The sequence below is a fragment of the Callorhinus ursinus genome, unplaced genomic scaffold, assembly GCF_003265705.2.
Source record: "Callorhinus ursinus isolate GAN/ISIS: 27379988/994484 unplaced genomic scaffold, GSC_fseal_2.0 scaffold19, whole genome shotgun sequence".
NCBI classification, from domain to species: Eukaryota; Metazoa; Chordata; class Mammalia; order Carnivora; family Otariidae; genus Callorhinus; species Callorhinus ursinus.
The window spans coordinates 8895372-8920975 of NW_027397081.1; the positions used below are offsets into that span (position 1 = coordinate 8895372).

General features: G+C 40.6%; 1 protein-coding gene across 5 annotated transcripts in view; it reads right to left on the bottom strand.

Moving 5' to 3' along the window:
• The window catches only part of ALG9 (ALG9 alpha-1,2-mannosyltransferase), an 89317-nt gene that overhangs the window by 16098 nt on the left and 47615 nt on the right, over window positions 1-25604 (bottom strand). For all 5 annotated transcript variants that reach the window (XM_025893643.2, XM_073903732.1, XM_025893644.2 and 2 more), the window contains one exon: window positions 7086-7216. In XM_025893643.2, the coding sequence (XP_025749428.1) occupies window positions 7086-7216 (131 nt within the window). The remainder of the gene's footprint in view (window positions 1-7085; window positions 7217-25604) is intronic.

Genomic DNA, 25604 nt, shown 5'->3' on the forward strand with positions numbered 1-25604 from the left:
GCAAGCTGGTGCAACCCCTCTGGAAAACAGTACGGAGGTTCCTCAAACAGTTGAAAATAGAGCTACCATACGACCCAGCAATTGCACTACTGGGTATTTACCCCAAAGATACAAATGTAGGGATCCAAAGACGGGTACATGCACCCCAATGTTTATAGCAGCAATGTCCACAATAGCCAAACTATGGAAAGAGCCAAGATGTCCATCGACAGATGAATGGATAAAGATGTGGTATATATATATACAATGGAATGTTATGTAGCCATCAAAAGGAATGAGATCTTGCCTTTTGCAATGACGTGGATGGAACTGGAGGGTGTTATGCTGAGCAAAATAAGTCAATCAGAGAAAGACATGTATCACATGACCTCACTGAAATGAGGAATTCTTAATCTCAGGAAACAAACTGAGGGTTGCTGGAGTGGTGGGGGGGCAGGAGGGATGGGGTGGCTGGGTGATAGACATTGGGGAGGGTATGTGCTATGGTGAGCACTGTGAATTGTGCAAGACTGTTGAATCACAGATCTGTACTTCTGAAACAAATAATGAAATATATGTTAAGAAAAAAAAAAAGAAGGAAGCAGGAGGGGAAGAATGAAGCAGGGGAAATCAGAGGAGGAGACCAACCAGGAGAGATGATGGACTCTGAGAAACAAACTGAGGGTTCTAGAGGGGAGGGGGTGGGGGGATGGGTTAGCCTGGTGATGGGTATTAAAGAGGGCACGTTCTGCGTGGAGCACTGGGTGTTATGCACAAACAATGAATCATGGAACACTACATCAAAAACTAATGATGTAATGTATGGTGATTAACAATAAAAAAATTTAAAGGGGAAAAAAATGAGGGAATAAAAACAAACAAACAAAATGAATGGACTTCTGGGTTGCCATTCACCCAAATGGGCTAGCGACATGTAGCCCTATTTATGGAGTCATGCTCCACTAGCCCAACAGTAAAGGCCTTGCTTGTCTTCCAACAATTTCAACAGAAAACAAGCCTCTTCCCGTATTCACAGATATTCAGAATTGCTAAATTTGTACCAGTCATAATTACTGACTAATAAAGATTATAACTGTTCTAATAACATTTAGGCTGCTTTCCCCTGGAGCTGAGTCTGCACTGAGTAGGATATTTTTACGTGCCAGTACGGTCTTCAAACTATCCAGGTTGCTTCCCTTTTGGATGGCTGAGACCCAACCCAAGCTACAATACCAAGGAATGTCAGCAAATTAAATCAAATAAGTAAGCTATGGACAAATCCACACATCAACATGGACTGCAGAGCAAAGGAACAATCCATACTCCATTCCTCCGTCCTGCTTTTTGGGGCAAGCCCCTGTATTCTGGTCACACTGAAGCAGGGTGACCACACATCTTGATTTGCCCAGGGCAGGGCTCCTTTTATTTTCAAAAGCACTTTGATTTGGATGATCTCTTACAGATCACTTCCACCTAAAAGCCAATCTAAGCCAGTGAAAAGAGGTAAATTACATTTTTCTTGACTAACCCTCAGGCACCTCAAAGGACTTCTTTTTATGTTTCCACTTGTGCTCATGATTTCTTCTCCTTTAATTATCTACGCGATTCTGCCCTCTCTACCACCGGTACAAATCCTCCTTTCCCTCTACGCCTCAGCTCAGGAGACATGTCCTTTGGGAAGCTTCTCAGTATACCCTGACCGCCACGGATCTCTCCTCTCTTGGAAGTTCTAGCACACAACCTGGCACCTCCTGTGGTCTTACTATTATTTTCAAGTCATTCTTTGTATGTGTAACTATACAAGTTGTAAGTTATTTAAGGGCAAAATCTGTGTCTAATTACCTCCTTTACATCCCTTAAAAAATCCAGCTCTGTGACAAGGACATAGTATCTTCTGATTTTCAAACCTGCCTAAGCAGCTGGCTCTGAGATCTAAGACTCCAGGTGCCTCCTTCTCTCACAGCACCCTGTACTTTTCCTTTAAAGCACCTAACGCAGGTTGTAATTATATACTGATTTGTATGCTTATTTGTTTAATGCCAAGGTCCAAGAGGACAAGGAATTTGTGTGTATTATTCATCACTATATACCTAATATCTATCACAGTGCCTGGCAGTGCTCAAAAAAAAAATCTGCTGATTGGATGCATGTCAGATGGATAGATGGACGGAGAGATGGATAATAGAATAAAGAAAAAATCATCTCTCAAAGTGAACCCTCAAAGTTTTAGGGCCCGAAACATTCGAGAAACTAATTGGCTTCTATTTCTAAAAGATCATGTCACAGGCTTATTAAGACCTTCTCCCTTCCTCAGGAGGAGCTAGAGAGTAATTAGGCCTGCAGCCCCATCCAGTCTAGGGTCTAAGATATTGGTGACCATCGCGTGCAGATGGTACCACATTTCTCCCTGTTACATAAATTGCTGAAGTACAAAAGCCACGGTCTCAAGAAGACAGAGGAAATGTAACAACCCCAGTGAATGGCTGGAAAGCATTCCAGGATCAAGCTCCCAAGAGCATTTTGTGCACCACCTCAGAGTGGTATCTCTGAGGTGCACAGCCTCTGACACTACAGTCCAGCTTAACTGTCCCGAGTCCACAACATGAGATGTCACAGTGCTGACAGTTATAAACTGCTGTGGCAAGACTGGGCTGTGGGATCCCACTGTTTTTCCAGTGACATCAATATATATATATACTAGGAAATGCTGAGGAAGAGAAAGAAACTCAGCATAATTTTGGAACCCTAGGCTGCCTGCTAATTAATTGAAAAGCCTGACATTTATACAATGCTTTAGAATTTAAAAACACCTTCATATTTCCACTCTCATTTAATCCTTACAACATTCCCATGAAAAAGATAAAATATTATCATCTCTGTTCTGGCGTGGAAATCTGGAATCAGGAACAACCGGCAAGTCACATCTTCTGACCCCTTGCTCTCTTCTGGGTATACCTTCAAGTGAACTGTACCTTTCCAGTTCTTAAACCAGGTTTTTTTTCTTTCTCAGCATATGGTCATGAGAAGCATGCCAATTTATGGGGAACAAGTAAAATTTATGGGAAGTGAAAAACCTCTGCAGGCATTCTCCTCTCACCTCCCTCCCTGCCCCTGCACTAGAGGTGGGCAGAGTGGGCGGAGGGGAAACGAAGCAGCAGCAGGGACCGACAGGACAAGAAGACACACGACGAGGTAAGTTCAGGGTCCGTCGCTCCAGCAAGTTCTGCCCAAACCTGCAAAAGCTTCTGCTCAGGGACCAGCCCTGCTAGAGAAAGCAATCCACGACACTTTTGATACAGCAAAGGAGAATGTTAAATACGTAGATACGGGCCAATGTGAAAGTCGTGGGATTCCGGGTAAATTTGGGCCTGATCTTCCTGACACCCTGCATCTCCTGAGCCCATCCCTCCTCTGCAGCTGAGTTCACCCCCTCACTGCCTCTCATCTAGCCAATGAGAATCGTCTCCTAACTTGTTTCTATGCTTCAGCTTTCCCTCCTTCCAGTCCACCTCCTACACGATCACCAATGCAATCCTCAGATGTCACCTCTTCTTGGCATCTTCCTTGGCCTCTCCCACCCTAGCCTTTTTGGAATTGCCCCATCTCTCCTATGCTTGGATAACACCTCCCCAAGGTGGGGTTTCTCCCCAGGTTTACCATAAGCTCCCCTAGGCAGCAGTCTTGTCTGCACACAGTGTAAAGTCTTAGATGTAGAAGATATTTGATAAATGTTGATCAAATTGAGCCCATTATGCTTTATTTCTGGCCTTAACATCTAGCTTGTTAGGGAAGCAGAAGGCTCAGTGGGCCACAGTGAGCAGCGTCTCTGGAAAGGATGGCTGGGACTCAACACCGAGGAGCCACCACACCTGTGTGGCTGTACAAGGTTCTCCAGCCACCCTCTGCTCACCGCAAGGCAGGTGGAAGGTGACCAACACCTTCTCCTCTTTCTTCAAGGGATTTCAAATTCTCACATGGGAACTATACAAGCATGCTTCTTTGCCTTGTCCCAAAGGCTCTGTGTTTATGTGCACTAGCTGTGGTTCTAGGAGGCCACCAAAAGGGGAAATGGGTAGATGGGCGGCCCTTCTCATTTCAACCCTTCAAAACCAAGGGGAAAAAAAGTCACCTGAAAATTACTCCCTTGCCCCATTTGCTATTAACAGAGTTCATTCTGTAGCCAGTGTACTGCTGGTATTTGTGAACCACTCAGTTTCCCTCTGCCAACAGGAAGGTTGCTCGGGATCTGCTGGCCCCTCACAGCTGGAGATCTTCCCAGGGCCAGATCTCATGTTGTCACAGTTTTCTCAATCAAAATAGAACGCCCAATAGTGACCCATCCCAAGTACTACAGCAAATAACAATAACTGAGAACATGCATGATGCAGAGAGCTTCACAACATCACTGCTGCTTCTCCCTCCAGCTCTCTCCTATTACTGGTCCAATCTGACCACGTGGGAGTATCAATCCACCATCCCACCACCTCTCATGGCCCTCCACTCCCTCAGCGCCCCCACCCCTCCTCACCCAACTTATGGCCACGACCACTCTCCACCATAAACTCAACTCCCTTACCCCCTTCATGCTTTGTTGAACTTTTTGGCCTAAACCCAACCCTGTGCACACAAATGGGTGCATAAATGTGCATAGCAGCATTATTCACAATAGCCAAAAAGTAAAACTAACCCAAGTATCCATCAACTGGGGAAGACGTAAACAAAATGCTTATATCCATATAATGGAATAGTATTCAACAACAAACACCGACTGATACATGCTATAACATGAATGAACCTCCAAAAAATGCAAAGTGAATGAAACCAGATACAGAACCTCACATATTATATAATTCCATTTATATACATACAGCTTGGTAAATTTACTACTAATTATTGAATTGTACACTTAAAATGGGTGGATTTTATGGTATGTAAATTATACTTCTACAAATTTATTTAAAAAATTTAACAACAACTCTGGTTAAATTCACCTGTTCTGTGATTCAGCACCGGGGCTATCTCTACAGCTGGAGAAGAAAAAGGCAACTACACTGGCCCCACTTAAAACTCACGTGGGTTCTTGATCCTGTCTTCTAATCATACTGTATTTCTCGAGCTCCTTTTGTCTCCTACTCTCCTCAATTATTTACCTCTCCTCAAATCTCCAACACCTCATCCCCATATAGTCCCTTCTCACCTGATAATCCTACTTCCTGTTTCACCGAGAAAACAGAGGCCATCAGAGGAGAACTTCCAGACTCCTATTATCACACCAGCCTGCCGCCAGTTCCTAATCTGCTCTATCTAGCAGGCATGTGTGGCTATTTAAATTAAGATTAAATAAAATTAAAAATTCAGTTTCTCATGCAGAGTAGTCACATTTCAAATGCTTACTAGCTCCATGCAGCTTGTGGCTCCAATACCGGACAGTGCAGATACAGAACCTCTTCATCACTGCACAGAGGGTCTATCTACTGCCCATCTATTCAAAACATCTCTACTTACAGGTACGTTTCCTCCCACCCACCCCAAGGGCACTGCTCCAGCAATTCCTTCCTTTCTCCTACATGATCAATTTTCAGCTAAGAGATCATTTCCATCAGCATATAAACGTGATTGTTATTGAAATAGATAAAAGATAATGGCATTCTCAACAGAAACAAGAAATAACGAATATGTGACATGATAAAGGTGTTAGCTGATGCAACTGTCATAATTATACAGCAATCATGAATGTATCAAACCAACATGTGTACACTTTAAACTTACAAAACGTATGTGGTAATTTTTAAAAAAAGATAACGGTAATGATTGCACAACAGTGTAAATAAAATTAATGCCACTGAATTGTACACTTAAAATAGTTAAAATGGCAATTTTTTTTTAAGATTTAATTTATTTGAGAGAGAGAGAGAGAGCACACAAGCAGGGGGAGCAGGAGAGAGAGAAGCAGACTCCCCGTTGAGCAGGGAGCCCAACATGGGGCTCAATCCCAGGACCCTGGGATCACGACCCAAGCCAAAAGCAGACGCTCAACAGACTGAGCCACCCAGGCACCCCTAAAATGGCAAATTCTATGTTTATATATATATAAATATATATATACACACACATACATGCATATTGTATATATACTAACACAATTTTAAAAAGATTTAAAGGATAAAATCTTCTCTCATCATCCCTTACCCTACAGTACCCACTACCAGCGATGGCGTTTCTCTGCTTCCCTTCAGAGCAGAACTTTTCAGAAGACTTCTCTATGTTCGCCATCTCCAATTCTACTTTTGCTCTCATGCCCCTCATCTCCCAAGTCACCATGCCCCTACCACTCCACCAAAATTGCTTTTATCGGCTGCCTAACCCAATTGGACTTTATTTTTTATGGGCAACTTTATTCAACTTTATCAGCAGCTTCTGAGCACTCCCTCCTCCTAAAAACATCTTCCCTGTTTCTGAGTCCCAGACCTGCCTCTCAGGACCTGGTCCTCTACCTTTTGCTTTCTGCCTGGACTCTGCCCACCAGGCCTCCCTGGACCTCTACCCACAAACCACCTGACTCCTCCAACTCAACCCCATTACTCCTTCACCTGAACGTCCTAACTCCTCTCTTGTCATCAGTTCTTAGGCCCTTCTGAAGAGCCAGACAAGCCCCGGTCTCTTTGGTCCCTCTATTTAAGATCGAGTAAGGCCTGTCCCTTCCTTGACTGAGGCTTGATCCTAAAAATAATGGATATGAACTTCTAGCTCTTTAAAGGACATAGTCAATCTTCCCAACAGTGTTATAATACTCTCAGTAAGACAACTAAAGTTGATTGCCAGAAGTAATCCATGTCACACATTTATTTGCATTGTCTTCAGTGGATCTGTTTTAGTTAGATTCTTTTATTTGGATGATACCTGAATAAACTTTGCACTCAGTGCCTAGAAAAAGAGAGCACTCTTTTAGATTTCTCAGGAAACTGGACAAGAATAGAAGATGTGTTTGGGCCCAAATAAAAATAAAAGGAAATGATGGCTATTACAGTCAGCCCAGGACTGGAAGTTATTCAATCAAGATTCTAATTTTCACCCTTACTAGTCCTAGTACATCTCTAGCCACATACCTAGAAGCATCAAGGAATGGTCTGTAGGCCAAGCTGATCCATTCTTCTCTATTTGATGAATATTTCGGCTCCCGGGGTGTTTCTCTCGTGGTGTCCAAATCCACTAAATAATGGCATTTACTGATGTCAATCTGCAATGCGGAAAGGCCAACCCTTCATTAGTAACTGCAAAGGTCTTTTCAGGATAAGGAACATCAATTACAATCCTAAAAATTCCCACAGGGTTTCAGAAACACAAACCTCCAAGTCCTTGGACAATATTACCTGTGCTCTTTCCCTTCAGGTAAGAGTGTTGGGTTCTGGGGAATTATTTAGGCTCCTGGTTGCAGGGGTGAGACATGCACCCACCTAGCCAAATATATATGCAAGCTTTGGGAGTTCTGACCCTAGTTTGAGTATTAAGTTCCCCTGGCCTCACAGATACTTCTGAAGCTAGCATGAGTCCACAACCTACTAAAAAAAACTCTCTTCTTCCGCTATCATTCCCTTCCAATCTGCCACCTCTTATCTCAGAGATTAAAAGGGCATCACCTAAACACATGCTAATGTGTGAGGAAGCCCCATCTCTGCGGATAGAGCCATGTGAGGTCACCCTACTACACCTCAGAAGTGGTACAGCACTATCACGGATCATCATCTCCTTCAACAATTCAACAGAACTGATAGAGACATGGGAACTGCCATTGCAGCAAAAGATCAGTAAAACTGAGATATCAGAACTGTGAGAGTGGAGAAGGTTACAAAAAATATATAGCAACTATTAGCAAAACTGTAGTCATCCAGTTGCCTACAACATGGATACATCAGAGCACCATAGCTAATTATGAGGATATTAATACATTTCACTTAAAACTATATCAGTACTGTGCTTCTCACAAAATTGATTAATTCAATGGAACATGCTACAAAATCTGAAGGCTGCTACTGTTGTTAAATAGTTCCTTTCCAACTAAAAAAATTTGTATTTCTAACCAAAATCACAAGTATATGACAGAGCCAGATATGGACTCAAGTCAGTGTGACTTCAAAAATCATATCAAGACTGCCCCAAATGACTGAATCAGAGGGAAAGTGCTCTCAGGAGCTCAACGAAATGTTTTTTTACAAAATAAAACCAATAGAGAGTCCTCCTAGAATGCCAGGTATCAGCTAAGATAAAGGCCATTAGAAACATGAATAGATCTACAGCAAATCTCATATTAAAGGGTTTGAAAGTTTTTCCCTTGGGATCAGGAATCAGTCAAGACTTATCACTACTCTATTCAATACTGTACTAGAGATTCCAGTCAGCAGGGTAAGGTAAGAGAAAGAAATGACAGAAGAAATGGAAAGAGATAACAAAACTCATTCATCACAATGATATGATTGGTATATATAAAATCTGGTTACCTAATAAATTTTTGGAATTCAGAGAGTTTATCAAACTTTAGATTTATAGGATGTAAAAATCAATGTCATATATTCCTATAGAACAATAGACAAGAAAGAAAATGTTTTTAAATTATGTATTTTCAAGTTATATTATAAAAATATAATTCATGAGAATTTGAAAATGTATGCCTTGGAATAAATCTAACAAAAATATGGGAAAGTCCTCTATAAAAAATTATGGAATTTTATTGACAAATGTCTGTCAACTGATCAATTTATAATGTGCTATATTCATATAATTAAAATGTGGTAAATACGTGCAATGAAATATTATTCAATCTTAAAAAGGATACATTGCATAACATGGATGAACCTTGAAAACATGATGCCAAGTGAAAGAAGCCAGCCACAAAAGACCACATGTGGTGTGACTCCATTTCCATGAAATGTCCACAACAGACAAATCCACTGAGACACAAAGCAGATTAGTGGTCGCTAAGGACTGGAGAAGTGACCTGCTTAATGGGTATGGGGTTTTCCTGGGGTGAGGGGTGGGGGAGGACGAAAATGTTCTGAAATTAGATGGTGGTTATGGCCTCACAAGAGTATGAATGTAAACACCACTGAACAGTGCACTTTAAAATCACTGCTTACCCTAAGATCCAGCAACTCCATTTCTAGGTATGTACCCAAAAGAATTGAAAGCAGTGACTCAAAACAGATATTTATATCCCAATGTTCACAGTGGCATTATTCACAACAGACAAAAGGTAAAAATAACCCCAAAGTCCATCGTGGAAGAATGGATTAAAAAACTATCTAATGAGTACCAACTTTCAGTTTGAGATGATTAAAAAAGGTCTAGAGATAGAGTGGGGATGATTATATAACACTGTGAATACGTTTAATGCCACTGAATTGTACCCTCAAAATGGTTAAAGTGGTAAATTTTATCACAGGAATTTGTTAAAATGAATTTTAATCTCAAAAAAATTTTTGACAATATAGTATTAAATGGAGAGATAAACCTTATTCCTAATCAATCACTGTTATAAAGATGTAAAGCCTAAATAAATTGATCAATATAGTAAATGCAATCTCAAAAATCCCATCAGACTTTTTTTATGAAACTTGATAAGCAAATTCCAAAATGTATATGGAAACGTATAAGGACAGCCAAAGCACCATTAGGAAAGAAAAGCAAGGTGGTGGGCTTACTTGCTATAAATTTAGAGTAATTAAGACAAGAGGTGTTTAGTGCAGAAACAGACTGAGAGACTGATGAAGAGAATAGAACCTAGAATGGATGCAGGCAACATGGACCCTGATTCATGACAGAGTGACACCTCAGGTCAGTGGGGAAAGGATGGGCCCTTCACTGACTGGTGCTGAAACAACTGGGTATCCACTGAGGGAAAAAATAGACCTCAACCTCACTCCACTCACAAAAACCAACTTCAGATGGATTACAGAAGTACATGAAAAAGGCAAAATTACAAAGCTCTTGAAAGATAACATTGGAGAAGATCTTACAGAAGTCTTTTTAGACAAGACACAAAAAGTATTAACTACAAAAAAAGGATAAATTTGACTACATTAAAATATCTATTCATCAAAGACACCCTTATGAGAGTGAAGAGACGATCCACAGAATGGCAGAAGAAATATGTAACACATTTAACCATCAAGGATTCATATCCAGAATATATAAATAATACCTTCTAGTCAGCAAGACAAAGACACACCACCCAATAGAAAAATGGGCAATGACTTTAACAGGTACTTCATAAGAAGAAATCTAAATGGCCAAAAACAAATGAACAAGTGTTCAACCTCATTAGTAATCAAGGAAATGCAAACAAAATCACAATGAAAACTTACAATACCAAGTGTTGGCCAGAATGTAGAGCAACTCTATTCACTGCTGAGAGATTAGATTGGTACAAGATTTTTAGAAAATTATTTCACACAATCTACAAAAATTGAACATATACATTTGCTATGATCCAACATTTGTACCCCCAGGTTTTAGACTGAACAATATGAAATAATATTTCACTGTTTAATCCACAAAATTGGTAATTTCACTGTGGTGCAAGCTAATATATATCCAACAGAAATACACGCACCAAAAGACAATTCAAGAATGTTCAATGCTTTATTTGCAGTTGGCCCAGACTGGAAACAAGCAAACATCCATCAACAGTAAAATAATACATTGTGGTGTAGTCACACAAGGATATACTACACAGTAACAAAAGAGAACGAACTACAGCTATATACAACAACATATGCGATTATTACTGACACAGTGTTGAGGGAAAAGATCAAGGTGCCCCAAAAAATACAGTATGATTCCATGTATATGAAAGTTCTAAAACACTCAAAACTCATTTAAATCGTTTGGGAATGCATATAAAAGCGGTAAATCTGAAGAGAAAAGCAGGCAAATTATTACCATAAAAAGTCAGTTGACCCTCTGGAAAACAGTATGGAGGTTCCTCAAACAGTTGAAATTAGAGCTACCATTCGATCCAGCAATTGCATTACTGGGTATTTACCCCAAAGATACAAATGTAGGGACCCGAAGGGGTACGTGCACCCCAATGTTTATAGCAGCAATGTCCACAATAGCCAAACTGTGGAAAGAGCCAAGATGTCCATCGACAGATGAATGGATAAAGAAGATGTGGTATATATATACACAATGGAATATTATGCAGCCATCAAAAGGAATGAGATCTTGCCATTTGCTACGACGTGGATGGAACTGGAGGGTGTTATGCTGAGTGAAATAAGTCAATCAGAGAAAGACATGTATCATATGACCTCACTGATATGAGGAATTCTTAATCTCAGGAACAAACTAAGGGTTGCTGGAGTGGTCGGGGGTGGGAGGGATGGGGTGGCTGGGTGATAGACATTGGGGAAGATATGTGCTACGGTGAGCGCTGTGAATTGTGTAAGACTGTTGAATCACAGATCTGTACTTCTGAAACAAATAACGCAACATATTTTAAGAAAAAAGAAAAAGAAGAAGATAGCAGGAGAGGAAGAATGAAGGGGAGTAAGTCAGAGGGGGAGACGAACCAGGAGAGATGATGGACTCTGAAAAACAAACTGAGGTTTCTAGAGGGGAGGAGGGTAGGGGGATGGGTTAGCCTGGTGATGGGTATTAAAGAGGGCACATTCTGCATGGAGCACTGGGTGTTATGAACAAACAATGAATCATGGAACACTATACCAAAACAAATTATGTAATATATGGTGATTAACATAACAATAAAAAATTAAAAGATTAAAAAAAAAAAGTCAGTTGAGTTCCCCTGAAGGGGGGAATAGGTAGTGATCAAAAGGAGTTGCTGCAGGAGTTCTGGGTGGGAGTGATGCTGTAGTATGTGACCTTGGTGATGCTTACACAGGTACTTGGTTCTAATATTGTTGATTACTGTACACTTGTGTTTTGTGCACATTTAAGCTTATGGGTTATACACAACTGAAGGTTTTAAAAAGTGCCTTTAAGAACAACTTGTTCATTTCTAGCCTGCAGTAAACTCTGTCCTTCCCCCCACCTCTAATTCACAGTACTGTTCCCATTCTCTCCTAGCGTTATTTATATGTAAAAGAGTCTCACATCTGTCTCTACATATGGGCTATTCCTCCAGGGGAGAGAAGGCACACTGGGAATTGACGTCAGACCCAATTCCATTCCACATAACTCTAAAAATGATTCTTCGCATAAACACTTCAGGAAGCAGACTTTCTGGTCTCAACACCCACTCTGTAGCTCCCAAGGATTTTAAAAACATGAAACAAGTTTTTAAAAGCTTTGCAAGCACCATGCCTCTGTAGTCAAATAGAAGCAGCCAGGGGCAGAGACTCCCACGGTCTCATGCCAAGACCTCCTTCGGTTAGGTGGCCTCCATATGACATTTCAATACTTGACTTCTGCCTGGCCTTTTCTGGCCAGGCATACTACAGGTCTGATTATCTAGATTTGGTTCTGGATACACAGTCTCCCACAAATCTGGGTAGTAACTAATACCCAACTAAACCAGTTAGCTTTTGGCTCCATTCATCACACTATCCATATGCAAATTCCATTTAATGTTTTTAGAAAGATACCATGGCAAAATCATATTAATTGAGTTAACAGTCCATTAAAAAACATGTAACCTCTTCATCCTTTTTGGGAAGCAGCTGAATTTTTTTCCCAGGAAGCAGTTAATGAACAACTAAAACACACAAGGACAAAGGCTCCCAGCAGAAAATGGTTAGGTATGACCAAGGTCAGGTGGTTCTTCTTTTTTTTTTAAGATTTTACTTAAAATCTTTTAGAGAGAGAGGGAGAGAGCATGCACAAGCTGGGGGGAGAGGCAGAAGGAGAGCGAGAAACATACTCCCGTTGAGCAGGGAGCCCAAACTAGGGCTCAATCCCAAGACCCTGGGATCATGACCTGAGCTGAAGGCAGACGCTTAACCGACTGAGCCACCCAGGCGCCCTAAGGGCAGGTTCTTTTTTAGAGAAGAAATAAGATATTTAGAGAAAAGGAGCCCCAACAATCAACAAAATAAAAAGGCAACTTATGGAATGGAAAAAAAAAATACTTGCAAACCATGTAACTGATAAGGAGTTAACACCCAAAACATATAAGGAACTCATACAACTCAACAGCACAAAACCAAATTATCTGATTTTAAATGGGCCAAAGACCTGAATAGATACTTTTCCAAAGAAGATATACAAATGGCCAACAGGTACATGAAAAGGTGCTCAATGTCACCAATCATTAGGGAAAAGCAAATCAAAACATAATGACATATCACCTCACCTCATATCTGTTAAAATGGCTATATCAAAAAGACAAGCGATAAGTATTGGCCAGGATGTGGAGAAAAAAGAATCCTTGTGTACTGTTAGTGGGAATGTAAACTGGTACAGCCATTATGGAAAACAATAAGGAGTTTCCTCAAAAACTTAAAAAGAGAATTACCATATGATCCAGCAATTCCACTTTTGAGCATATATCTGAAGGAAGTGAACTATCTTGAAGAGACATCTACACTCCCATGTTCATCACAGCATTATTCACAATAGCTAAGACAGGGAAACAACTTAAGTGTCCATCAATGCATGAAATGTGATATGTATGTAACACGCGCACGCGTGCACACGCACGCACACACACACGCGCGCACAGATACTATTCAGCCATAAAAAAGAAGGAAACCCACAAGAGACAATGGACTCTGAAAAACAAACTGAGGGTTCTAGAGGGGAGGGGGGAGGGGGGATGGGTTAGCCTGGTGATGGGTATTAAAGAGGGCACGTTCTGCGTGGAGCACTGGGTGTTATGCACAAACAATGAATCATGGAACACTACATCAAAAACTAATGATGTAATGTATGGTGATTAACATAACAATAAAAAATTTAAAAGAAAAGAATAAATAAATAAAAGAAGGAAAAAAAGAGAAGGAAACCCTGCTATGTGTGACAACATAGGTTAATCTTGAGGGCATTATGCTAAGTGAAGTTCAACAGAGAAAGACAAATAGTATATGATCTCTCTTAATGTGTAATCTAAAAAAGTTGAACTCACAGAAACAGGTGTAATGGTCGTTACCAGGGGCTGGGGGAAGTGGAGAGAGGTTAAACAAATTTCAGTTACAGGATGACTAAGTTCGGAGGAGCTCAAGTACAGCATAATAACCATCGTTAACAATATGGTGTTGTAGGGGCACCTGGGTGGCTCAGTTGGTTAAGCATCCGACTCTTGATTTCGGCTCAGGGTTGTGAGATTGAGCCCTGTGTTGGGCTCCACACTCAGCAGGGAGTCTGCTTGAGATTTTCTCCCTCTCCCCCCACCCCGCCAGGCTCATTCTCTCTCTTAAAAAAAAAAAAAAAAAAAAAAAAAAAAAAAACCAAAACAGTGTTGTACATTTGAAATCTAAGAGAGATCTTAAATGTTCTCAACATTAAAAAAAGGGTAACTTCTTGTTATGTGAGGTGACAGATGTGCTAACTCACCCAACTGTGGTAATCACTGTATAATATACACATTCATCAAATCACCATGTTGTATACCTTAAACTTACACAATGTTATGTGTCAATTTTATCTTGGTAAACCTAGAAAAAAAATTTATTTAAACAATTAGAAGAGGAACTCTCTGTCAGAGGCCTAGATTCAGGTCTGGGCTCCACCACAAACTAGATGAGTGACCCATACTCACTTATGTTTTTTATACTTCAATTTCTTCTGTAAAATAAGAATAATACTATTTACCTCAGAGAGTTATAATGAGGATTAAATGAGAGGATTCATTTGAATAAAACCTGTAAACTATAAAGGACTACACAAATCGCTGTAACATTAGAAGGAATCCTTGACTAAGTCCATGAAATGTGAGAACTTGACTGACAGGAAAGAACCCTGAAGCATTAGGGCCCATTAAAATGAATTGTTCTTGTTTTCAACTGGAGATCAGTGTTTACTGTCAATTCAAGCTATGCCCAACATGTAGGACACAAGAGGGTTACAATATTAACTACTCACAGTTCTCCATCAGCAATGAATTAGTTGCATCCACTAAATGACACTAAAATGAATCTTCTGGGCATCATTTAAGCCTTTATTAAGTACCTGTTTGGTGAATTCTAAACTAGAGTATACAAAATTCTTGTGGACAGGTCCCCATTACTAAACTTATAATTGAGGTCAGGAAATGACATTAACACATATAAAATACAAAAAGTAAGTATTATAAGAACAATCAGTTCAGAGAGGAAGAAATCACTGGGGGCTGCAGGTTGAAAAAATTTCCTGGAGATGGTGGTAAAAGAAAGAACAGAGTAAAAAGGCAGAAATGAGCATGGTTTAAGGGGAAACAGGAGAAATATCTGCTTGTCCTAAGAGGTGTGTGCTGAGAAAAGTGAAGAGAATCTGAGGGCTGATAATGGAGAACCCAAATTAAGAGAATCTGGATTCTGTGCATCAGCAATCTACTCAGAGGGTGCCTGGGTGGCTCAGTTGGTTGGGTGACTGCCTTCGGCTCAGTGTAGTGATCCTCGAGTCCCGGGACCCAGTCCCGGGATCGAGTCCCGCATCCAGCTCCCTGCTCAGCAGGGAGTCTGCTTCTCCCTCTGACCCTTCCCTCTCTCATGTGCTCTCTCTCTCATTCTTTCTTTCTCAAATAAACAAAATCTTAAAAAAAAAAAGGAATCTACTCTAGGCTTTTTAGCCAAAAAATGGGTCTCAGAAAAAGAGAGACGCATACTGGCTCTGTGGAGTGGCGGGGGGCACATGGTAGTACTGGAGGGAAAGCCTGGAAGCAAGCACTCCCCTCACTAAGGAGTGTCCAGCTGTGTGTGAAGGCACCTGAAGTTCTGTGCAGGGGGAAAGAGGAAAGAAAGGGTAAGTCTCAGGCCTATTTCAGAGGAAATCAGTGATACCAAGGCTTCTAACCCAGTGAACGGGAGAAAAGAGGGGGCCGCAAATGAAGAATCAGTTTGGGTGAGATTGAGAAAAGATGCTATCTTGCATTTTACACCAAGGAAGTGAAAGAAGGTCCCCATGACTGGCACCGAGATTTAATGGCTGTTTTCTATTCCTACTGCCTGCAACAACTCCCTACTCCCACCTCATAAATCCCCCATCGTCTTTCAGATCCCAGACAAAAATTATTTCCTTAGGACAGGTCCCCAGATTGTGTGCTCTCATAGCAACCACTACTTCTCCATTAAAACACTCCACAATTCGGGGCACCAGGGTGGCTCAGTCGGTTGGGCAACTGACTCTTGATTTCAGCTCAGGTCACGATCTTGGGGTCATGGGACTGAGCCCTGAATTGGGCTCTGTGTTCAGTGGGGAGTCTCCTAGAGATCCTCTCCCTCTCTCTCTAAAATAAAATCTTGAGGAAAACAACACTCCATAATTCTAATCTGTGAATTAATTAGGAAGTTAGTAAATTCTCTGGAAGCTGGAGCTGTGTCTACTTCATTCCTTCATGCATTCCAAAACCATGCCTAGTACAAAGTGCACAGGAGGTGCCAAGACATACTGAACAAACGTGCACAAGAGTACATGAAAAAAGGTGAAACTAAGAGGAGGGAGCACAAGGTGAAAGGGTAGGAAAGAGGAGAGAAGAGAGGAGCAGAAGTGCAGGACGCCCACCGTACTGAGCCGGAGGAGGACGTGAAGCAGCAAGGAATGGAAAAAGTCATTAGACAGGTTGTTGAAGAAGAATCAAATGAGTACAGTTTGGAAACTCAGGGAGAGTGCATTTCAAAACCCACAGAAAGGCTGCAAGACTTCAAGACAGAGAAAAGTTAACAACAGGGGTGAGTTCCCCCGTTGTACCCAAGAACACACTCATCACAGTGGAGAATGCCTGTGTGGGGACAAGGACAGAACTCACAGCCCAGCCTCCTTTTCTCAGTGACCTTCCCTGCTGTCTATCCCACTGCCTGAGCCAAGCCCCACAAGTCCTAAGACAGGAAGGATGTGAACTTGCATTCAGGCATCTATCAGCTGGAAATGACAATGACGCACATAGCTTTAAAAATAGAGATCTCTGGCAAGGGCCAACGTGCAGTTCAGGAACATCACAGAGAAACCATCTCCCTGGTTAAGAGATCTCATTTCTCAAATGTCACTGAAAATTCTCTGGTAAACAAATGCAGTAAAGAATCCTCTAAGACTTTAAGGGGATAATGCGAAAGATACATCAAAATCAATTTGTCCTGTAACCTCCAAGTCAAGTGGGAGGCTAAAGTTGAGAAACTGTTCACTTTGCCCATAACTAAGTAAAGTCTGCTCATAAACTGAGGCTATCAAACAGCAACAATGGCTGACATATGTTATGATTTTAATGTTTCTAAGCAGTATGCAGGATGTCTTTCTTTCCAAAAAATGTAATAAATTTTGATTTATTACATTTTCTCATATCCCCCTGTAAGCAACACTAGTGAGGCCCAGGACTTCTAGGTTGAGCCTTCTAAGCTCTGTGGAGCCAGAAACTGAGGCAGTCTTGACCAGCACGGTGTCCCCTGGTGCCTGTCCAGTACCTGGCACGCAACAGGCAGTCCAAAAGTAATTGTCGAAGGAAAGAATGAACACCAACTGCACCAGGAGGCTGGACAACTTCAAACACCAAGTGTTAATAAAAACTAAGACTAGCTGTCTTTAAATGCCAAGAATTTTTTTCTCTTAGCTTCTAGCCCCAGGAGGGCAACCTATTTCCTCTAAAATGTCATACAACGAAGATCACATTGTAATAAATCTACTAAAAAATCTCTAATTAGCAAAATGAGTTCAAGCTCCAGTAAACTATTAATTTTGAGCAAGGCTAGACAATTCACCATAACGTATTTGACTTATTTGGTTATTTTGTGGAATGAAAAATTAAAGTATGGAAGTTGCCTAGAGAAATCAAGGTCAATAATTATTCCTGGATCCCACTACTGTGATGAGAATGCACAACGCCCTCCAGGTCTGTGAGCGTACTCCTGCTCCTGGGAATGGAGCACCCAACGAGCACGAAAAAACAAACAAAAAAAATCACATTTAAAAGCAAACCAGGGGCGCCTGGGTGGCTCAGTTGTTAAGCGTCTGCCTTCAGCTCAGGTCATGGTCCCAGGGTCCTGGGATCGAGCCCCACATCGGGCTCCCTGCTCCGCAGGAAGCCTGCTTCCCCCCTCCCACTCCTCCTGCTTGTGTTCCCTTTCTCGCTGTGTCTGTCAAATAAATAAATAAAACCTGAAAAAAAAAAAAAGCAAACCAAATCCAAATAGATATTCCTTGCTTTTTTTTCAACTCACAGACAAGATGGAATTAAGTTCAGTTCTGCAAGCTTGCGTATAAAGAATTTCTGAGAATCTATCCTTTAACTCCATTTTAGCCATAATTTATTATCAAAAAACACAATTATAAACAGAAATCCTATTGTGTCTGTGTGTGTGTCCTACTATATTTGAATGTACATTGTATCAGCAAGCAGCCATAAAACAAACAAGTGTTTGAAACAGCAAACTCTCCTAAATGACACCAGCAGAAAAGGAGAATAATGCTCTGAATATCCTGCCCCCAATCAAGCACTCTTAAGTAGATCCAATATTACCTTTTGTGCAAAAAATGGGACCCCGAATACTCTGTCTCTACCTCTAACTCTGGCTCTATCACTTAGGGAAGTCACTTAACTCAGTCTCAGAGGTTTTACCAGGTCTCCAAAGGATTTGGACTGAAACCACAGAAATCTCTCTCAATGCTAAGGAAAGATCACCGCAGAGAAAATAATTTCATCACATGTGTAAACACACTGCACAATGCTGATTCTACTCTTCTCAAAACTGCTGCTGCTCATCATTAGAAACATTTTCATGCCAAAAGACATCCCTGCACTGGAGGTAACAAATACACAGGATCTGCTTTTTACATGGTCAAGATTTGGGCAATTAGAAAGTCAGTCTTACTTCTCACACTGAGCATAACTGAAGATACATATTTGTCAGGAATGGCAAAGGCAAAGTAAGATCATTCAGTTCTCTGAATGTGCTGATGTCAAGGAGCTATTTCAAGCCAAGATATTATCGTTGTTCTGACATTGTTAAATATGGAAAGGGTTAGGGAAATTCTGTGGGCCTGCATACTTGAAAAATGTTCAATTTTTACAGGGCTTCTTTTATTCTAAGTGCTCTGACAATATAAAACATGTGATTTGTTAATAGGTCACATGTCTTACCTAAGCGCCTAGACTTACCACACAGATCCTCCCTGAAGTTAATGATGGCACATACAGAAAACTAAGGACAGTTGTTTTTCTTTTCACACCTCATGTTAGACATCACTAATCAACTGCGGCCCTCTTGCACGGAGTCTAGACACAATCTCCTCAGCTTTTTAAACTGGGGCTCCAGTAAGTCACTAACTACCAATTGATCCAAAGAGTCAAATGAAGGGAAATCATTTGCCTCCTTTATTCAATCAGTACATGGGGGTGAACACCCAAGACAGTGGTAATGCTGGTCAGTGAAGCCCCACCCACATAACACGTAGTTCTCAACAACGTATCTCCATAGAAACAAACCTGTTCTTTTATACAATATCCATTATTTAGAAAACTAAGAAATCATTGGAAATTGCTTATTTCTTTTTTACAACAAATTCAAGATTTCTTTTATAAATCTGACTTTTAAAATATCAGCTTATATAAAATATTTTAAGAATACATCTATAATAAAGAATAAAATCATAACACTGTATGTTAACTATACTGGAAATAAAAGAAAAAAATGAAATCACTGGTGTTTATGACTAAAGTCACTATCACTATCATCATTAAGGGAAGTCTATTAACACAGCAAAAGGAACATAGTCCATGATACTGTAATAGCATCATATGGGGACAGATGGCAGCTCCACTTGTGGTAAGCACAGTATAATGTATAATGAACTTGTCAATTCACTATGTTCTATACCTGAAACTAATAGAACATTGTGTGCCAACTATACTAAAAAAAATTTTAATTAGAATGCACTGGAAAAGAATAGAAAGTATAACAAAGCTTTTCACTTAGTAAAAAGTACTATTTGTGACACTTTCACCCCCACTTCTGTGTGTATGTGTGTGTACGTGTACACACATGCATGTTGAGCCGTGATATAGAAGGTATTTCTCATTCTGTATTGGAGATAAAGAAATTTGAAAGCCACCCTTAAAAAAAAAAAAGCCTATTAAATACCAAATTAGGAAACAAAAGAAAAATAAATCACACATTTTATAGATAATTTCTACTTTAGAGTTAAGCTGAGCCATGTATACAAAAAGTCATATACCATTTTTGTATATTTTCATTTTTTCTTTAAAATTTATATTGTTGGGACACCTGGGTGGCTCAGTCGGTTGAGCATCTGCCTTCAGCTCAGGTCATGATCCCAGGGTCCTGGGATGGAGCCCCACATCGGGCTCCCTGCTCAGCAGGGAGTCTCCTCCCTATGCCTGCTGCTCCCCCTGCTTGAGCTCTCTCTCCCTCCCTCCATCTCTCTCTCTCTCTCTCTCTGACAAATAAAATCTTTAAAAAAAATGTTTATATTTCACAATTTTGAAAAGAACCAGAGGAGGACAAACATACAGACAAATACCTGCACTTTAGGAGCTTACTACTTGAGATGGACAATACCAAATAAATAAACTCTAAATGGCAGTCAGCCAATAGAATAAAGCAATTATGCCAAAGTGTAAATAAAAAGGAAGAGGAAATTAATTTTAGTCATCCGGAGTTGGCAAAACATGCTCACAAAATCTTCTATTATAATTCTCTGTTTAATCAGCCAATTGACATTATTATCAGTTCCTGGAATGTATTTCATGACTCAAGAAGAGAGAATGATTTTATGAACTCAAACTTTCCACAGTCATTTTCATCACCCTTTAAAAGGGTGTTACTTCAACAGATGAAACTCTACCCAGCCTAATATTTGCATCAACCTATGAAATTATAGTACTAGTTCCCTACTTGAAATGTTGGGAAAAGGTAGGTAGGGGAAATAGACTGGGGCCCACGACCAATTTTCTGGAGATTTTTATGTTGGGTTTTAATGGGTGACTTTGCTAGCTTATCTGAAATTCTGTGAATTCCCAAAATACTCTCATATTGAAGTGTTAAGAGCAAAATATATTCAGGAGAAGAAGTCACCTATGTACTATTTCTTCTACTAACATATATAATTGGGTTGACTGTAGGTGTTAAGAGTAAATGGATTTTGGGGCACCTGGGTGGCTTAGTTGGTTGAGTGTCTGCCCTTGGCTCAGGTCATGATCTCGGGGTCCTGGTATTGAGCCCTGTGCCTGGCTCAGCAGGAAGTCTGCTTCTCACTCCCCTTCTGCTCCTCATCCCTGGCTTGTGCTCTCTCTCTCTCTCAAATAAATAAAATCTTAAAAAAAAAAAAGAGTAAATGGATTTTTTTAAAAGGTTAAGTCAATGTTTTAAAGGTAAATAGATAGTGCATAACTATTTGGGCAATTGGGCAAGGTAAATGGCCATGGGGAAATTGTGTCACAACAAAAAGAAGTTTCAGTAGCTCTCCTTTGCTCAAAATCTGCAAGAAACTCCCAAAGAAAACAAGCTCTGTAGCCTGGAAAGTGGCTTGGTAGACTCATTGGAAGAGAAGTAGTATAAAAGAGCATTACGGGAACAGCAAACTACCTTTGTGAAGACTCACAGGCATAAGCGAGCCAGGCACAGAGGCTACGTGACAGGAGGCAGGGTATGGCTCCAAGGCTTTGAACTAGAGCCATCCTATAAATGACCCTGACTGAAGAGTTGAGAAGTGTCCATGTGAAAACAGACCTAACACAGGTAAAAGAAAAGAATTCCATCTTCCTGGAATGTATCAAATTGATAGGGAACCAGCTAAGACATGAGTCTGCCAAGCAGTGAGCCCTGCCAATTCACATTAGAAACAAAGGACAAAAGAAGGCGAGGCTGTATGTCAAGTGACTCTGAGATCACAGGTGGGATACCTCAAAGTCTTTGAAGCAAAGAGATATTTTCCGTTTCTTGTCAAGTTAAAAGTTGGCACTTGAGAAGCAAAAGATAAAGGGAAGCACACAGCAGAATATAAGCAAAGGAGTCAAATTATAAGACTGTTGAAAAAATTTTTTTTAAATCATAAGACTATTTTTCTGGATCACAGCTTATAGACCAATGATTCCTGGCAAGGGTCAGAATGCAGCTCACCAAGACCAGAGTGAATGTGCTTCTTAGAAAAACTCCAACCAAATTAAGAGATTTTTAAGCTGAAATCTGAAAGGGGAGTAAAAAAAAAATCCAGATAAAAATCATAAAATCAGACACTCTAGTCCAAAAGATTTAATATTTTAAAAAAACACAGAAGGAAGAAATAAATAATTTTCAGGAAAAACAAAGAGGAGGCTTAGAAATAAAAACCTATGGGAGTACCTGGGTGGCTCAGTCGTTAAGCGTCTGCCTTAGGCTCAGGTCAAGAACCCAGGGTCCTGGGATCAAGCCCCACGTCGGGCTCCCTGCTCGGCGGGAAGCCTGCTTCTCCCTCTCCCACTACCCCTGCTTGTGTTCCCTCTCTCGCTGTGTCTCTCTGTCAAATAAATAAATAAAATCTTAAAAAAAAAAAAAGGAAAGAAAAACCTATGGTTTCAAATATCAATAAAGCATTTTTTAATCCACGTTAAAAGAAGATGGCAAATAAAAAGCAAGAGCAGGTACTTTCCTGTATTCCTTCTGCTAAGTCCAGCTAAAAGCCCTTGACCCTATGTATGAAACAAACCTAAGACAACTCCAAAGGGCAGAGAAAAGAAGGCAGGCCAGCATTAACCTCAGGAGGGCAGGAACAATACTTTTATACAATAGCCACTCTACTCTAGCAGCAGTAATTAATTTTATGTGTCAACTTAGCTAGGCCACAGTACCCAGATATTTATTTGGTCAAACACCAGACTAGATGCTGCTGTGAAGGTATTTTTTAGAGTAGATTAACATTTAAATCAGCAGACTCTGAGTAAAGCAATTACCCTTCATAATGTGGGTAGGCCTTATCCAATCAGTTGAAAACCTTAAGAGCAAAAGAGTGAGGTCCCCTCAAGGAAGAGAGAATTCTGCCTCCAGACTGCCTTCAGACTCAATCTCCAACATCGATTCTTCCCTGGGTCCTCAGCCTGCCAACCTACCTTGCAGATTTCAGACTTACTGGCCCCCACAATTGTGTCAATTTCTTAAATGAAATCACACACACACACACACACACACACACACACACACAATTGGTCTGTTTCTCTGGAGAACCCTAAAACACTAGCCAAACACCACCCAAAAGAGTGTCATCCCATCTCTATCTCTGACAATAAATCTCCAGTGGAGATTTGGCAAATAATCTTCAGGCTACAAAGAAGGGCCCCCCTTCTCCTGGCCATATGGGATCAGAGAAGACTGAGTAGTAGGGAACCAGGACTTACAACCCTGCTGGGTAGTAATGAGTCTCTTCTCTCCACCACCTACCCTGTGGCATCGGAGGAAACAACACAGGTAGCCTGAATTTCCACTCTACCTAATAGTATCAAGGCACCCCTGCTCCTACATGCTGAGGTGGTGTCAGAGAAGGCCTAGCAGAGTCAGGACTTTCACTACTGTCCAATGGTAACACCCCCCCATGGTGTCAGTGGAGGCCACATGGGGAACAGGAACGAGGTGCCCCTGCCCTCAGTCAAGGTGATATCAGTAGAGGTCTAGTAGTGACCCTGAACTTCCCAATGCCACACAGCAGTAACACCCACCCCTACTAACCCCCAGGTATCCTGGAGACCAAGAAGGGAACCTGGACTTCTAACTCCATCTGGCAGTGACAAGGCAAACCCCCTTTCCTCCACCAGTGTTAGGTCAGAGGAGGTCAGCTAAAACAGAAGACGTAAAGAAGATCCAGTGTCTCAGAATACCCAAAATGTCCTGATTTCAACAAAAACTCACTCATCACAGTAACAACCAGGAAGATCTCAATTCTCATGACAAATGACAACAGATGCCAACACAGAGATAATAAAGTTATCAGAATTATCTACCCAAGATTCAAAAGCAGCCATGATAAAAATCCTTCTATCAGCAATTACAAACATGCTTGAAACAAAACAAAGTCTCAGCAAAGAAACAGAAAAACCAAATGGATATCTGAGAGAGGAAAAGGCCAAAAACTGAAAAACAGCTCAGCAGATGTGCTCGACAGCAGAGTGGAGGAATCAAAGGAAAGAATCAGTGAACTGGAAAACAGAGTAATAAAATTACACAGTCTGGATAACACAAAGAAAAAGGACAGAAAAATAAAGAGCTCCAGGGACCTGTGGAACTCTTTCACAAAAGCTCTCTAACCTTCATGTTGCCGAGTCCCAGAAGGAGAGGAGAAAGAGGGCAGGGCCAAAAGAGTACAAGGAGCAAAAATGGCTGAAAGCTCCTGAAATCTGGCAAGACACTTAAATTATGGAATCAAGAAGCTGACTGAATCCCAAACAGGATAAACTCAAAGAAATTCATTCTATGGCACATAATTCAACTTCTGAAAACTAAAGACAAAGAAAAAATCTAGAAAGCAGCCAGAGAAAAACGACACCTTGCCTATAGAGGAAAAACAAGTAGAAGGACAGCAGATTTCTCATAAGAAACCACGGAGGCCAGAGAAAGGGGCATAATATTGTTTAAGTAGTGAAAGAACAGAACTGTCAACCCACAATGCCATATCCACAGGAAAAACATTCTTTACCCTGAAAGGATGGCACCAATTCTAAAGTAGAAAGTTAATAATAAAAGAAGGAACAGTAGAACATTAGGAAGGAAGAAAGGATAACAGAAGAGTAAGTATATGGATAAAAACAATAAATTTTCCTTCTCAAGTTTTCTAAATTATCATTTAAAGGTCGAAGCAAAGATTTTTAACACTTTCTGATGTGGTTCTCAATAATAAGAGAAATATTTAAGACAATTATATTATAAACAGAGGAGAATAAAGGGACCCAAAGAGAGGTAAGATTTCTAACACCTCACTTGAACGGGTAGAGCCAATCTAGAAAATCATTTGGCAGTTTCTGAAAAACTGAAACATATCTACCATATGATCCAGCAATCACATTCCTGGGCATTTATCCCAGAGGAATGAACATGTGTATCCACACAAAAACCTGTACACAAAGATTCATAACAACTTTGTCAGAGCCAAAAACTGGCAACAACCAAAATGCCTTATAACAGGTGAACAAACTGCACTACATCTATACCATGGAACACAGCTCAGAAACTAAAAGGAACAAACTGATAGACACACCTTGGATGGATCTCAAGGGCATTATATGCAGAGGGAAAAAGGCAATCTTAAAGATTACAGACTATATGATTCTATTTATATAAAATTCTCAAGACACCAAAATTATAGAGATGGAGGAAAAAGTAACAATTGCCAGGGGTCAGGGATGGTGAAGGTGGCATGAAACCACACAGGAGTGGTAGAAAGAAGACTTCTGTGCAGGTGGAATAGTTCTGTACCTTGGTCCCAGCAGTGGATACTTGAATCTATATACAGGTGACAAAATGGCATGGAATCATACTAACGTCAATTTCCTGGTTTGGGAATTA